This window comes from Semicossyphus pulcher, unplaced genomic scaffold (assembly GCF_022749685.1).
Source record: "Semicossyphus pulcher isolate SPU_LCO1_2020_fin unplaced genomic scaffold, fSemPul1.0.p SCAF_3, whole genome shotgun sequence".
NCBI classification, from domain to species: domain Eukaryota; kingdom Metazoa; phylum Chordata; class Actinopteri; order Labriformes; family Labridae; genus Semicossyphus; species Semicossyphus pulcher.
Genome location: NW_027211704.1, coordinates 18,240,518 through 18,255,394, shown reverse-complemented (window position 1 = coordinate 18,255,394; position 14,877 = coordinate 18,240,518). Strand labels below are relative to the sequence as shown.

The window sequence follows — 14,877 nt, the reverse complement described above, 5'->3', positions numbered from 1 at the left end:
AAAAAGAAAAAAGAGAATGGGAAACAGGCTGCATATGTGCACATTACATAAATATTCACTCTCTACTATAAAACACAAAAATGACTTTGACTTGTTACACACAAGTACAGGGTATAGTCTTTAGAGGTTTAATTATAGCAATGAATAGTTCTAATATTAACATCTAGAAGAACATTTAAATCATTTAGGATTATAACTTAATATAAAATAGAATACAGGGCAGCTGTTTGGTCCCCACCAAACACATAAATATTGTTGACATCATGCCACAGTTTTGGTGTTTGACTTTTAATAAATAAATAATACAGCATTCACATCAGGCTATTTTCATGTTCTCACTCTGTGCTGGCGGTGTCAAATCTGATTACTTTTAATGAGCTGATCCCGGGAGAGCTGAGGCTAAAAAACAATTTAATTAAACACAAGCCTCTACTTTGAACCCTGGGGCCTCATTAGAGGTCCAAAGCAGCTTTAGTGCAGCACTGGGCGGAAAACAGCCGACCATGTCTCTGAATTCACAACTTCGGCATCTTGATGATGTAAAATCTTGAGTTTATTGCGCGACTTCTAAGAGGAACATAGAAGAGTCTGGTTGGCACCATTTCTCTTAATCTAAGGGTGATTCAAGATGTTTCCTTTGGCGATGTCTTTAACCATGAACCATGATGCATTGGGATTGTGTGATGCGATGGTTTTATTCATAACTGATGAGTTACTGTGTATCAGTAACAGGAACCTAAATATGTCGATCATGTCCTAGATATTAACCATTATCTGCATAAATATTATTTATCTGAGGTTGCAAGCATTTGTGATGAAAACTTCAATCATTGTTTCAAACAGCATAACAGACGTCTGTGTGCGTGCTGTAAGGACACTTTGAATGCGAGTAAGGCACAGAGAGGTGAAGGTGAACACATACTGGCCGAGCTTTGATAGTCCCATGCTTCAGGCAGGTCATCACTGTCATCCTATCTTTCAACCATTGAGTCAGCGTCCATGTCATTCAGCAAGTAAATGTCTGTGTGCTGCAACAGTCCCATCTGCATACGAAAGAGAGAGAGGAGACGGAGGTTTGAGTCATCATTTAATTATTCATAGGGACAATTGTAATCGTAAAAGAAAAAATACATATATAATTTTGGCACAATTTTGCTTGTACAAAACTGATTCTTGATTTCTCAAAGAAAGTTCAAAGTAAAAACAATCAATTACAAAATTACAACAGCTTACTCACACAGTTACTTTTACAAACATTTTGTAAATATTATTTATGAAAGCATCTGTGTTACTGCAACTCATTTAATATTACTCTACTTTTATAGTTCCCCTTTTTTTTCAGGGAATATTTACCCAGAGACTGCAGACACACAGAGTGAAGTGTTAGTGGTTTACTGTATTATAACTTAGATGGTCAAGGGGAAAAAAACAAAAACACAATCAATGCTGTTTTAATCAGAGGAAAATGGGGTCTGATCGGTTTATAATTTGAATTTGATTGTTTTATAATTACAGATTAATTAATGGTGCTCACCTTTAATCAAAGTGATACTTTCCAAACTCAACTTTCCTTATTTAAATCCTGCAAAAGAGAATTTATATTGCCTACCATGACGTTCTATCAACCCTGGTTTTATTAATGTGAATCATAATGTGATATAAAATTGGTCTTTTGACCCTTTTATCATGAAAAGAGGAATGTGAACAGATTTTAAGATTACACAGTGTGTGTGAAAATCATTATTTACTGCAATAACAGAAAGGCCCAAAACTGAATTCATCAGTATATCTTAAAACTGTATTTATCACCATTTGATTTTTTTCTTTATATATGACTTTTTTATGGGTTCCTTATAAATATATTTTCACTAACACACCTATAAACACATAACTGATGAATCCTTCTTTGGTCATTCAGACAGAAGACGCCAACAAGTGTCCATAATATCCATTATTTCCCATTTATTTTGAACACATGGTGTGCGTTATCCAGTAGCAACAACAGACATTATTCATTTGATCATTGAGAGCAGAAATTAGTGATAAATTAACTTCATTGCACACGACTTTAAACTTTTCTCTTGTAACAGTACAAATGTGCATTTTCCATGTATTATTCGAACCAGAGAGGTATTCATAAGACACTTCATGTACTCACAGCAGCCTTAAAAAATATCAAGTCACATTTCTATCACCTCTATGAAAACCTTGAGGAACTTAATGAAAGTTTTTGAGAACTCTGAACCAGAGGCCTGCAGCTGTACCTGATCCACCATGCTGACGTGAACATTTCATACAACAATAACCTTGAGAAGAACCTGAGATCTTTTCATTTATCACTGTGCAAACCAACGTGTTTATAGGTTAATATGTACATCTTGCTTTGACATTGCTACATTAGGTGATTTAGTACAGTGTTCACAGTCTATGATCAAATTAATGTACAAGTTGGAGAAATCAGACTAACTGTAGCTTATGAACGTTTTCACCATCTTCCAGACTTTATTCCACATTTTGACACAGCTATGCTGCTGCTCATGTTCTTTAATGTTTGATAGATGAGGCGGCATGAAGGCATAGTAGGACTGACTTTAGTCTCAGTTTCCCTACTATGCTGAAATGACGGCACTTATTTAAATACAATAATGAAAAAATGGATATTCCCTTAACAAACCTATTTTTAAGTTAAACAGGCCATGTATTAATCTTGAAGCAGTTCTGCAGCCCAGCAGATTAATGTTAAAATAAAACTATAAGTATTTACTGTACAAGTTCAAAGAAGGAAACGTTTAAGAACAAACAAGAGTGTTGAGAGGGAGAACAAACAAACATTCCATTAGGAGCTCTGAAGTGAGTCGATGCAGAGTGCTGCTGCACACACAGTAGCTTAACAGATGCAGTGCACCAGAATTAGCAAAAACATTTTCTACAATTAAATAAATCTGACTATTTTATTCTGAGCCATTGTGTTTTTTGTCGACTGTAATCCACAAAATGACTGCCTTCAGGCTTTAAAAACACTGCACACAAAGCACTCAGAAACAAACTTGTGGTTTGGAGTTAAATACGAACTTCCTCTATACTCGTCTTATTTTTTTCCTTCTTGTTTCCAGTCCTCTTTTACACACAGATTTGACTTTACATTCACATCAGTTATGCCAGATAGGCAGTTCCTTTCCCTTCGTATAGACTTTTCGTTTCTTTTTAAGAATTTATAAGAATATGTATTTTAATAACTTAATGATTTTAAAAACACATTTCCATCATCCCTTGCTCCTTTAGCTTAAAAACAAATCAATATTCATACAGATTATTGTTCCATCCAACACTTTAAACAACTCCTGCACCATACATCAACTCATTTTCTTTCATACCTAAAATCACTGACAAACTCACTTTACCTTGTTGATTGACCCGAGTCACTGGCATCCTAATGAAAAAGAAAAGAATCTTCCTTCACAGAATTGGTTGTATTGTTCAAATGTCCACTATGGACTGCAGCTGGGACTCCACAGAAGAGGAGCGACAAAATGAAGTACGAGTCATTTTTGTATGATACCGGAACATTACGCTTTTGCAGACAGGAATCAGCTCGAAACGTCAAAAGCCACCTTCTTTTTGTTGTTTTTTTACACAATTAGGGCTGGATATAATTTGGTGATTTTCAGTACATGGGTGTGATTTGAAGAACCTTATTGTTAATTATGTAATAATGTTATTCTTTGAAAAGTAATAACTGGGTGTTATCCACTGAATAAAACTCTTTCATTAGATAGTACAGGATGTTGAGGTAGACTGCAGACGGCTTGGTGCAGCTAACATCAGTACACCTCACTGGACCAAAAAAAGAAGATTACGACGATTACTCCTCAGGTCGAAAGCTAGATCAGCTCTTACTTAACAGAAACTTAATATTAGTTAGTTTTTTTAACTAAATAATAAACAAAAATAATAAACATTAACTTTATAACAGTGCAACCTCAACAGCTTATTTGGCAGGAATATATCAGCCGTTACTAGTTTCAGTTTTCATATAATTTCTATGTTTCATACGGATCATTTGAAAAATAATTCTTACTGGTTACCATTTTGTAATTTTGAGGTGATCTTATTCTGAATAGAACCCAACTTTATCGAGGCTTTAGTAAAGGTTTCCTTTGTTTTGCTCTGCTGGTATGAAGCCACAGTGTGCTCCCAAACAATGTGGCTCCTGCTTAATTCAACATAATAAAAACATTTATGGAGTATTTAAGATACAGATACTAAACATCTGTTGCCTTTGAGGATTATGACTATCATAGCTGTCTTGACTGATGAATGTATATCTCCCTATGAGTCTTCTCAAGCATTGAATGCGCTATGCTGGTGTAGTTTTCACTCTTCTTTGTGTACCTTTAAAGCACCAAATTCTGACACCCAGCCCTAAACAAAGTTCACATGTGACATTAGCAGGAATTGTGCTCTCAAGATCCTATGTGATCTAGAAGATTCCTTGTTGAATACATGGCTCAGAGTCTCCGAGAGGAAAGAGGAATGCTGGTTGTTACTGTCCTGTTCAGCTCTACGAGTCCAACTCAGACTGCTCCTCTATTAACACAGCAGGTTGCTTGCTTACCCTGCTGCCAAAGTCCAGGCAGGAAACCCCCAAGGCAACCAAACAGTACCAACCCTGCAGACAACGACAAAGGAGAGAGGTCAAGATGCAGCAGGGGTTTTGACACTTATGCAAGACATATTTTGTCCACTAAAACAATGGACACAGAAGACTTAAATACTGTATATACTATATTTAAATATGTTAAGATGCATCTTCAAAATAAAACAAAAGTTTACTTCAACATTAAAACCATGCTAACAAATATTTAGTGCATAGAAATCCAGAAAACTGACACTTTTGATTTGTCAATTATTCATCAAACACTTCTAGTTTATTTATTCAGAGAATTGACATCACATCACCAAATGACAGACATAGTCTAAGGAGTGATTTAATGTTGTAGTGATCCAACTCACCAGGTAGGCGACAAAACACAGATAGGCTACGGAGAGCAGGGCAGCAAAAACGTAGAGCAGCGTACTGTTGAGCGCTGTCACGTAAGACACCACAAAGTACATGTTGATTGCACAAACCACCAGGATCATGACGCCTCCAGAAATCTTCCACACCCTGAAGAAACAGGCAGTTTATTAAAACATTGAGAAATAATGTTTTTTTCTTCCAGTCTACTACTGAGTTAATTCCCAGGTTGCATAATCCGTCCTGGCCTGTCTAACACAATGTGACTGCCATGGATTTCTTTCATTAGCAACACATACAATAAAGTATCAGATAAAGAGGAACATTCAGTACATTCATTCACTCCTGTACAAACAAGTCACACTTGATTTGGTAATAACTAGTAACACACAACACAATAAATTCCCAGAAAGAGATCATGCCTTTTAATTCCTTAGTATTGAGTTCATTTGACCTTTATTCTGAAACATATCGCTACTCTGCCTTAACCAGTCTCCCACCTTTAAAATGTGAGTCAAAGCTCCAAGGTTTTTAAATATCTTGCAGTGGAAGCAGAAGCTCTAGGTCTGACGTCTGCGCTGCTGACGAAATGATGAGTATGAGTAATTTCTGTTTGCTTGACATGTGGCAGTTATTCACATGTCTGATACGGACAAACAGGTTGTAAGCCTCACTAATAAAACAAAATATCCTTTCAATAAATATAATCCTAACAGCTTGAGGGATACGGCTAATAAATAGATGATTTATTCCAAAGACAAGACAAATGACAGTTATGAAAGTAACCATAGGAGAAAAAAAAAAACATGAATGAGGTAAAGGAAAGTGTACATGTCACTCACATTCCGTTTGCAAAGTCGTTCATTATGGAGGTCAGACTGGTGAAGGTCAGAATTGGGATCAAAGCAAATGGAAGCTGTTGAACAGAAAGAAGTCAAATACTGAATATTTTTTCGGGATATATTTTACTACAAAACAACAACCAACCAACAGTTGAAAATAGATAGCAGATTGTGTATGCAGAGCTTATTTAATGTCTTTTTGACTGACCTGCATGCTTTGAAGCACATTGAGGAAGTCGTTCATCCCCGTCAGATGCTGAACATCCTGAAAAATGGCCACCAGCAGAGTCGGCGTGATGGCGATCGAGCGCGTCAGCAGCACCCGCGCAAACCGGGACCACCGCAGGTTCAGGAAACCCTAGGCAAACAAAACCATGAGCATGCACTCACACTTATCTTCTTTTTGTTGCTGATGGTATCTAAATTAAAGTTTTTCTTACCTCCATGACAAACTGCCCTGAGTAAGTGCCGGTCATGGTAGAGCTCTGTCCTGCTGCCAGGATCCCTATAGCCCAGATGTAGAGGGCTGCAGGGCCGAAGAAACATCCAAGGACCACACCCTGAACAAAGACATAGCTGATTTAAGAGTTCAACTTAAAAAGTTCTTTAAATCCTTTACAAACCCACGCAGATACTTTCAGACTTTCTGCCTTATTAAACCGTTCCTAAGGACAAAATGTGGACATCTTTTGCCTTTTTGACATGTCACAGCGGAAACGCACAGGTGTACTGTACTAATTACAAATACTTGTTTCTCCAGTTAATATAATCAATGTTTCGAGTCAGCTATCGAGTCAGACAACTTCAAATAAGTGACAGTTCAGCTCTAGAATAACCGAAAACACCTGTGAGGGTGCGCAGAGCCTTTAAAAAGAAGCACTATGTCGCAACTCTTTGTTAACAAGTATGACCTGGCAAATAATGAAAAGAAAAGTATTTTTTCTTCTTCTTCTAATCTAACTTATCTGACAATAATACACTCTGCTCAGTCCAAAACAAAAAGAGCCCTCTCCTTGACCGTAATACGAGCATGTAAATGATTCCACCGTGAGGAATTTTTGAAGATGTAATGATGGCCAAACTCACCCCTTTGTAGATGTCCACCTCTAGTGTGTGGTTGTTGAGAGGGAAGAGGTCTGTGTGAGGGCTGCCGGTTGCATTGCACTCTTCATTCTGCAACCAGGGACACAAACACATGATGAGCCACAACTCAAGGCTCTGTACACAGTCTGTGTGCTAACACAACACAACTTGAAACAATAATACCAGTTTCAATACACAGTATACACAGTAATAATGAGTATATTTTAAAAACTGTATACCCACCACTTGCACGTTGGTTTTACCGTAGAAGGCCTGAGCAAAGACCGCAACGACAAAGACGTTGATGAGGAAGGAGACAAAGAGAGCAATAGTTGACTCGATGAAGTAGTACTTATTGGCTTCCTTCACTTCCTTCTTATTTTTGCGATCGATCTCCCGAGACTGGAACATGAGGAAATAAACAAATAGTCAACCTTCTTTAAAAAAAGATATCTCAGCACTTATATTTATAATTTGTACGGAGTCAAACACAGACAAATTCTTTTTACTCTGTCCAGTATGTGAATTATTTTAGTATAACTGCAAATGACAATAAATACGCTTCTAACCTTAACCAACGCTGAGTGCAAGTAGATGTTGTGTGGCATGATGACGGCACCCACGATTCCTACTGCCTGCAGCAGCTGCACCTGCCCACAGCCTGCACAGTACGGTACAAACATCCCCTTCAGCACTTCGCCTTGGTCCGGCTTCACCAGCACATACTACAGACAGGCAACACAAGAGTCAAATATGTCATGGCCCCATGTTGTTTTAGCAAAACCTCAGTCTGCTGTGAAGAAAAAATCTAATTATATCGGACACGGTGAGGGACTTTACCTCGTAACCAAAGCTAAGAGCCATTATGGTGATGAGAAGGCCAAAGAAAGCTTCAAGTTTCCTCAAACCTGCAATGGCATACAAACTGAGTCAACACTGGGAGTGCATGGCTTTTTAGACATTAGTTGATAAGAAAGGCGTTATATATCCATACCATATTTGTCTAGAAAGAGGAACACAAATGTGTCTGTGATAGTGATGAGGACTCCTCCCCACAGTGGGATCCTGGAGAGAAACAGGACAAAATGTAACTATATGCATCTTTAAATATGAATACTCTTATTTTGAAAAATTGTTTGCAGTCCATTTTCATGAACAAGCTGCAAAGACAGTACCTGCCCACAGAGAGGAGGTTGAGAGCTATGGCACAGCCAATGACCTCCTGCATGTCTGAGCCAATAATTGCCAGTTCCACCATTAACCACAGGATGATCCGAGGAACCTGACAAAGAAAGACATGCACGCAAGATAAAATCAGACGGTAGCATTTTTTCATCAGTCCTGTGTATAAAAAGTTAATGAACAACAGGAAAAAGAAAGTTGAGAGGACTAATGAGAGTGGGGAGGCTTACTGTGGGGTATTGGCGGTTGCAGACTTCAGCCAGGTGCATCCCAGTGACGACCCCGAGGCGTGCAGCTAACCTCTGCAACAGCAGCCCAATGATGGTGGCTCCAAGAAGCACCCATAGGAGCTGAAAAAGAAGGACAAATATTTATTTATTATTAAAATAACTGGTAAATCCTTGCTCATGCTGGAAAAATGATTCTGTATTGTGGTTCATATTTTGTCCTAAATCCAGAACCATTACCCAGCAAAGTGAACTTCCCGGACATGGCGGAACAGACGTAGCTTAATAGAAGTTTTTATCAATCACCTTAAAGCCAGCTTTAGCTCCAGACTGCAGGTCCGACTCGATGTTTCCCGGATCCAAGTAAGCAATGCTCATCAGAAACCCTGGTCCAGTGAAGGCCCAGAGTTTACGAAAGCTGAACACCTGAATAGAAAAACAGCATTCTATAATCACTACTGCTGTTCTAGTTTGGTTTATATGAAATTACTTCAATTGTAATAAAAATGTGTTTTTCTTTCGAATCTAAAAAAGTCAATAAAGTGTCCAACAAGGGTAAAGTATTGTTAAGTACCTGGTCGATGTTCTCGGGAATGGGCACCCTCTCTTCAAAGTATGTGGTTGAGAGGGCGTTGTCCTGGTCCTCAGGTGAGGCAGGAGGAGAGATGGAGCTGTACTTGTTTGTCCGGACATTGTCCTGAGGGGGGTCCTCTATTAAAACCAAGGAGTAAGAACAAAGTTAGAGTAAGACAAAGAAGAAGTTGTCCATTGCTTTAAGATTAGGACATCTTCCCATCAGCCGTTAATATGGTTTCAGACATCAAACAAACAGAACCTCATTATAGGAAATCATCATATGACCTGGAGCTCCTTCTTGCCATTCTCACCAGTTCAACTAATGAGATTTTGGGATGTAGAGTAAATACTAAAACAGAGTGCCGCAGACAATGCAACATGATTTGATTGATCTTTTTGTGGTCTGGCATCTGCAAAGTACTGAAAGCTCGATGGAGGAATCTGAAATAGCTTGCAAAACAAACAAAAAGCAGAGGTCCCTTCCCCCATAAAACTTTGATCTCCTCTAAATATAGAATCATTAGTAAAAACACTTCTGAGCTTAAGCGGAAAAACTGACCAGTGATAAAGTGATTTTTCTAGTTATTCTCTTAAAGAAAAATAAATAAATAACAAAAGTACAGCACATTTAGAAATGTATCAAAAACAAAGTATTTATTCCAGCTTTCCATAATGTTTTCCATTAAACATATTTTTACATTTTTTTCCCCACAGGAAAATGTTCATGTCATAGTATCCAATATTGCCCGGGTTGCAGAGATTTATTAAAGAAACTGACTTAAAAATTAAGCCAAATTTTCCATTTGAATGTACAAAAGCAACAAATGTAATTGCTGATAAGCTAAAAGCAAAAGCTTGATTTAGAAACAAAAACAGAATGATTAAGTTCAAGAATTTTAATTACATCTCATTAATCAGTCGGTAATGATCGGTTATCAGGGGCACATTACTCATATCTTTAACCAAATGTCTCCATGAACATGTTTTATATGAAGCCATAATAAAAAAATTTTTAACACACAAAAGACCTTTCAATATAAAACACTCAAAAAAACAATGTGCACAACTCACTCAGGCAGGACCTCTCGTTCCTTTCTCCCTCCATCTCTAACTCACTGCTGGTCCTAAAGTCCACGGCTCCCTAACAATGACTCTGCTTTTTATATGACTCGCCGGTTTATAATCTTTTTTTTTCCTGTCGCCAGATGTCACGACAACATTCTGACATCATGTCTCTAAAAATTAGAGAGAAGTAAAGAACGCAGACCACAGCACACTTCCCCAACTTGTGCTTGGAGCCGTTAATAAAGCAGAACAAGAGACTGTCCTGCCCTTAACCCTTCGAGGAACCACACATCGTCACAAGCAGTAATAAAGTTTACAACAGAAGCACTACGAGTTCAAGAGTCTCCTTGAATCTGCCTTATTGTAAATGGTGCTGTGATTGCATGCATGAAGACAAAATGAACTTGGGACAACATTAAGTCAATGCACAGAGTGTTTAACATGGGGGGAAAATAGCAGGAGATGTTTCTTTTATTTTAACAAGTTACCTTCGAGGAGGTCTGAGTCTTGCTCAGCTTTCATCAGGGCAAAGAGGGATCCCTGGGAACTTGAGGGATGAATATCAGCTTCCCTGGAATAAGACAACAATAGTTACATAATCTGAAGGATAAGCGTGAAAGACATGACTGTTAAGGGTAAAACAGAAATAATAACGCTAAGGATCGTGCTAAAAAAGACTTGAGGTTTTTTCCACAGCAGGTCCAGCATGAGTGTGCAAAACTTTGTTCAACTTTACCCCTTTAACAAAACATTGAAATTCACGAGTCAAACCAATGACTAAGCAATATTAAGAGCATGTGAAAAGTCACATTAATGGGAACCTCTGAGTCAACTCCTTGTGCAGGAGTTTCACTTCAACAACATGCGTCCTACCTCTAAGCACACTTGGGGGGGGGGGGGGAAATGGTCCTTCTTTACTTCTCACCCACAGATTAAAAATACCAAACATCACTATAGCTGAACATTTAGGAACACACTGTGCTCTGACACAGAGAGAGGCCCCTCTAAAAGCACATGACTGAGAGATCATATGAGGCTGCAGGCAGCAGGTTTCCAAACGGTCAAGGTTTCCATCAGAGTGCCACTTCCTCTGGCTCAGAGTGTGCCCAGATTAATCAGTATTATCAAACTGATAAGGTCTTTGGTACTTTGCCCAGCAGCAATACGTTTAATAACATAAGAATTATTGTTCCTTAAAGAACAGCCTCAAATTACCAAAAACATTATGCCAAAATGGATCAACATTTACTCATGACAAAAGGTTTTACTGCTTTGGAAAACGACTGGTGTTTTCTTAAATTAGGGATGTGAAGTTTTTCCTTTCACTGTTCCTTGTACATGAGACCCTGCACTGCAATTTTGTTAATGTTCTGTACTCTTCACACTGCACATGAAACAGGCAGTTGCATTTAACTACTCTACAAATGTTTTTTATCGCCTAAATGTTTGCTCCAAATTTACATTAATAAAAATAATAATAATGCATAATTTGCATTATGATAATTTGCTGTAGGACGTTTTAGTTTTGGATCTTTTAAGACTTATTTGTAATTTGTTCTTAAGTGGCTACAGTGAGCAGTCACAGTCAGGGCCTGAAGACACTAGAAAGAGCGCAAAATGAGATTCAAACGATTTCTGCCACCACCATATTATATATATACACATTTATTTATTTATCTTTTAAGGCATACATGATGATGGGGAGCAGTTCAGGGACGTCAATTTGCTCCGAACACAGTCAATTTTAAACAAATTAAAAAGGCCATTTGCTCTCATACCTCTCCATGAAATGAACTAGACTTACAGCTGTTAAATATACTGTACCTGTATAACAATAATTGGTTGATGCAGTCTGCCTATCACCTTGTTGCAGATTTCAAGAAGTATTTGATCTTACCCTGCAAGGACATTGTATCCCCAGCCTTACTTGCATTATCTCACTAACCAGGTAAGAAAGAATCATCACATCCTTTCTGCCGACAGTGGAAGTTATCTGGCTTTGATGTTGCTGTTGTTGATGTCTTAGAGTACAGTGCTGTGCAGGTTTTTACTCTGTTATTTGGTTAATTGCCTTTGTTCTGAATGGCACCTGGTTTAGTTTGTAGACGTGGATGCTTTCTCTTTCACAGAGCTGTCATACTGCACTGACTGACCCCGTCACTCTGCTTTGACCTTTCTTTAAGTTTCGCTGAGCTTTAAGTTTGAAACTAGATGAGTACACCTCCACACATTCACAATCCACCACATGAGTATGAACCCATTTGGATAAGGAATAATGTTGGCTGTATTTAGGTTCAGTCTACTATTATTATTATTATTATCTGCACTGCATCTGACACAGGTATGTTTTGTGCTGATCATGATATCATGATTATGGGTTCTTATTATGAGATTATGAGTCTTGCATCCAGGATTGTGTAACTGCTCTCGATGTGTCAGCAGCATGAATCTTATCAAATTCCAGGAGCAACTATGTGTAAGTGCTGATAAGCACTTACACATAGTTGGACTGACAAAAGAATTTGGTCATGTTGAATCCATATAAAGATGCTAAACACTGTAAACAGTACCATTTTTGTCTGGAAAACATCAGCCCATCTCATCAGCTACATGGTAGGAGTAATGTGCCTCATTAGAAACCACATCATTTAGTCATCCATCTACTGTCTTCCCCCAAAGCCTTGGCCTCAACAAAAACCACTGAAGCCTAATCTTCACAGAACAGCTTTTACAATCACTTAATCTATGACAACTCCCAAACTGACAAATGATCTCTATAATGTTACACCTCACAATGTATGTCCCCCGAAGGCTTTAGCACCCCATGCAAATAAATGCATCTCAACACAATAATGCCATAAGAAAAGTGTTCTTAATGTTACGCAGGAATCCCATATGACAAACTAATACGTTATCCTGAATTAACAATGAAGCATTAGCTTATACTGTTTTTGTCAGCAACAATTGCTAACAAAAAGCAGTTCAAGTCATTCTTACTACTTTCAGCAGCAGCCGCACCAAAATATCAGACCTGCAACGTCCAAGACAGTTCTGTTCAACAGAGCGAACATTCAGCTGCTATAAAAGGTCACGGTAAGAGGAATCTCTCGCTCTGCCCAACAAGGAAATTAATATTCAAGAACTTGTGTCTTGCAAAAACTGGTGCATCAAGAATATGGGTGCACACGTCACACAGTCTTAACAACTTAAGTTAGTAAACAACTTAAGTTCACATTGAACCATGAGCTCTGTGTTGTCCAGCTTGATTTATGTAATTTCAATAGTCAAACAAAAAAATAAAAGACAAAAAGTCTTAATGTCGCATACAACTAACTGTACAGGCTAACTGCAATATGTAACTTTTTTTGCATTATTATGCAAAAATTGAAATGCAAGTTACAAGAGAATTCTTTATTTGACATGTAATTACTGACTTCAAGGAAAAGCAATGTCGTCCTGTATCCTGTTTATAATTTGTTGGAAAACCCCTCCCTTCTTCTTCTAGGATTCTGATAAACTCTCGCGATGAAAGAATATCAATTAACATACCAGCTGGTCTGACAATAATTTTACCTACAATTTCTTTTTATCGACAAGCTTCTCAGATTACGAACATAAAATCTCAAGGTCTAGTAAATTGTAGAAATATATTTGCAAAATCGTCTAAAGTACTAAACTGTTCAGAATTTATTACATATTGTTTATGCAGCTCTGTTTAAATTGCTGAGTTACAACAACTTTTACAACAAGGATGATGATTTCATCATCAGGGTAAATGGGTCAAATTGTCGCCTGATGTCACCTCGATTAAATGAGAATGACAAGTAAGAGGAGTAAGCTTTTCCGAAGTCCATACTTCGTCATTAAGAGGAAGACATGGCTGTATTTTCAGAATGTAGTAGGACAGCAATAACCCCGTGTTACAAAATCCCTCTTGTAATGCTGAAATGCTGTCTAAACATTTTACAAGCTCCCACAGAAAATCGTAAAAAGTTTTAAGGAACTAGACGGAACTTAAAACGTTTGACCTCTCGTCCTAATGACTGAGCTACATTGTGATGTGTGTTGTGACTAACCTACTTAAAAAAAACACAAATCAAGACCGCTAATAAATCAAGTTGATACGTAAACCAGAGCAGCCTGGTGCACTAACCCCTATACTCAATGTAGCTAGTTAACGTCACTGCTAATGTGTGTGTTGTAATCAAGCTAACAAGTTTCAATGATATGTTAGCTGTCTGGTTGGATATGCTAACGTTAGCTTTATAAAAGTATGAAAACGCGAACGCCCTTACCTGATAATACCCTATGGAGGGTAGAAAATACAATATCCTTTTTTGGCGATTAAAGCTGTTGCTATAAAGCTGACAACATATGTTATTTTAAAGGTAGATAAATAGCACGTTATCGGGGTATATTCCGGCAAAGTCGTATCTTTCCATGTCAAATGTTAGTTCGAAACTAAGTGCGCATGTGCATTTATACTGACCTGTTGTGATTGGTCAATGGGGGAGATATATCACGTGGTAATATCGAGGAACTGAATCCCTGGGTTTAGCCCGTCAGGCAGCGTTAAAAGTTTTAGTCCCTTTATGCTTGGTACTACTATATTAACAAAATCACCTTTCAAGCATCAAAACTTAAAAAATGTTGAATGAAGAAAAATGGCTCTGAGAACGTAAAATAAACTATACCAGTAAATTATTATGACTGATACATTCATGTGCATTCAACAATTTACGGTTGTAAGTCTAAATAGAGTTTGTTTTTTCATGACACTGTTATTTAGTCTATGGAAATGGAAATTAGACTATGGAAAGTCTATGGTCTATGAACAATTCACCATATGTTTTGTATATAGTATCGTACTTTTTAACGTAAGTTA

General features: G+C 37.8%; 1 protein-coding gene across 2 annotated transcripts; it reads right to left on the bottom strand.

The window, feature by feature from the left end:
• Positions 1-492: 492 nt before the first annotated feature.
• Positions 493-14,440, bottom strand: LOC138605504 (natural resistance-associated macrophage protein 2-like). 2 transcript variants are annotated; one of them, XM_069677797.1, is made up of 17 exons: positions 14,288-14,440; positions 10,481-10,563; positions 8,926-9,062; positions 8,658-8,777; positions 8,355-8,474; positions 8,118-8,224; positions 7,937-8,007; positions 7,783-7,850; positions 7,512-7,667; positions 7,186-7,344; positions 6,946-7,032; positions 6,300-6,419; positions 6,068-6,217; positions 5,860-5,933; positions 5,014-5,167; positions 4,616-4,669; positions 493-1,043 (listed from the first exon to the last, which is right to left on the bottom strand). In XM_069677797.1, exons 2-17 carry the CDS (start codon positions 10,512-10,514, stop codon positions 972-974), a joined length of 1,683 nt encoding a protein of 560 aa, XP_069533898.1. In that variant the 5' UTR covers positions 10,515-10,563; positions 14,288-14,440; the 3' UTR covers positions 493-971. The 2 variants fall into 2 exon arrangements, with proteins under 2 accessions (XP_069533898.1, XP_069533899.1); XM_069677798.1 differs by lacking the exon at positions 493-1,043 and having other exon boundaries at positions 1,943-4,669.
• Positions 14,441-14,877: the final 437 nt, after the last annotated feature.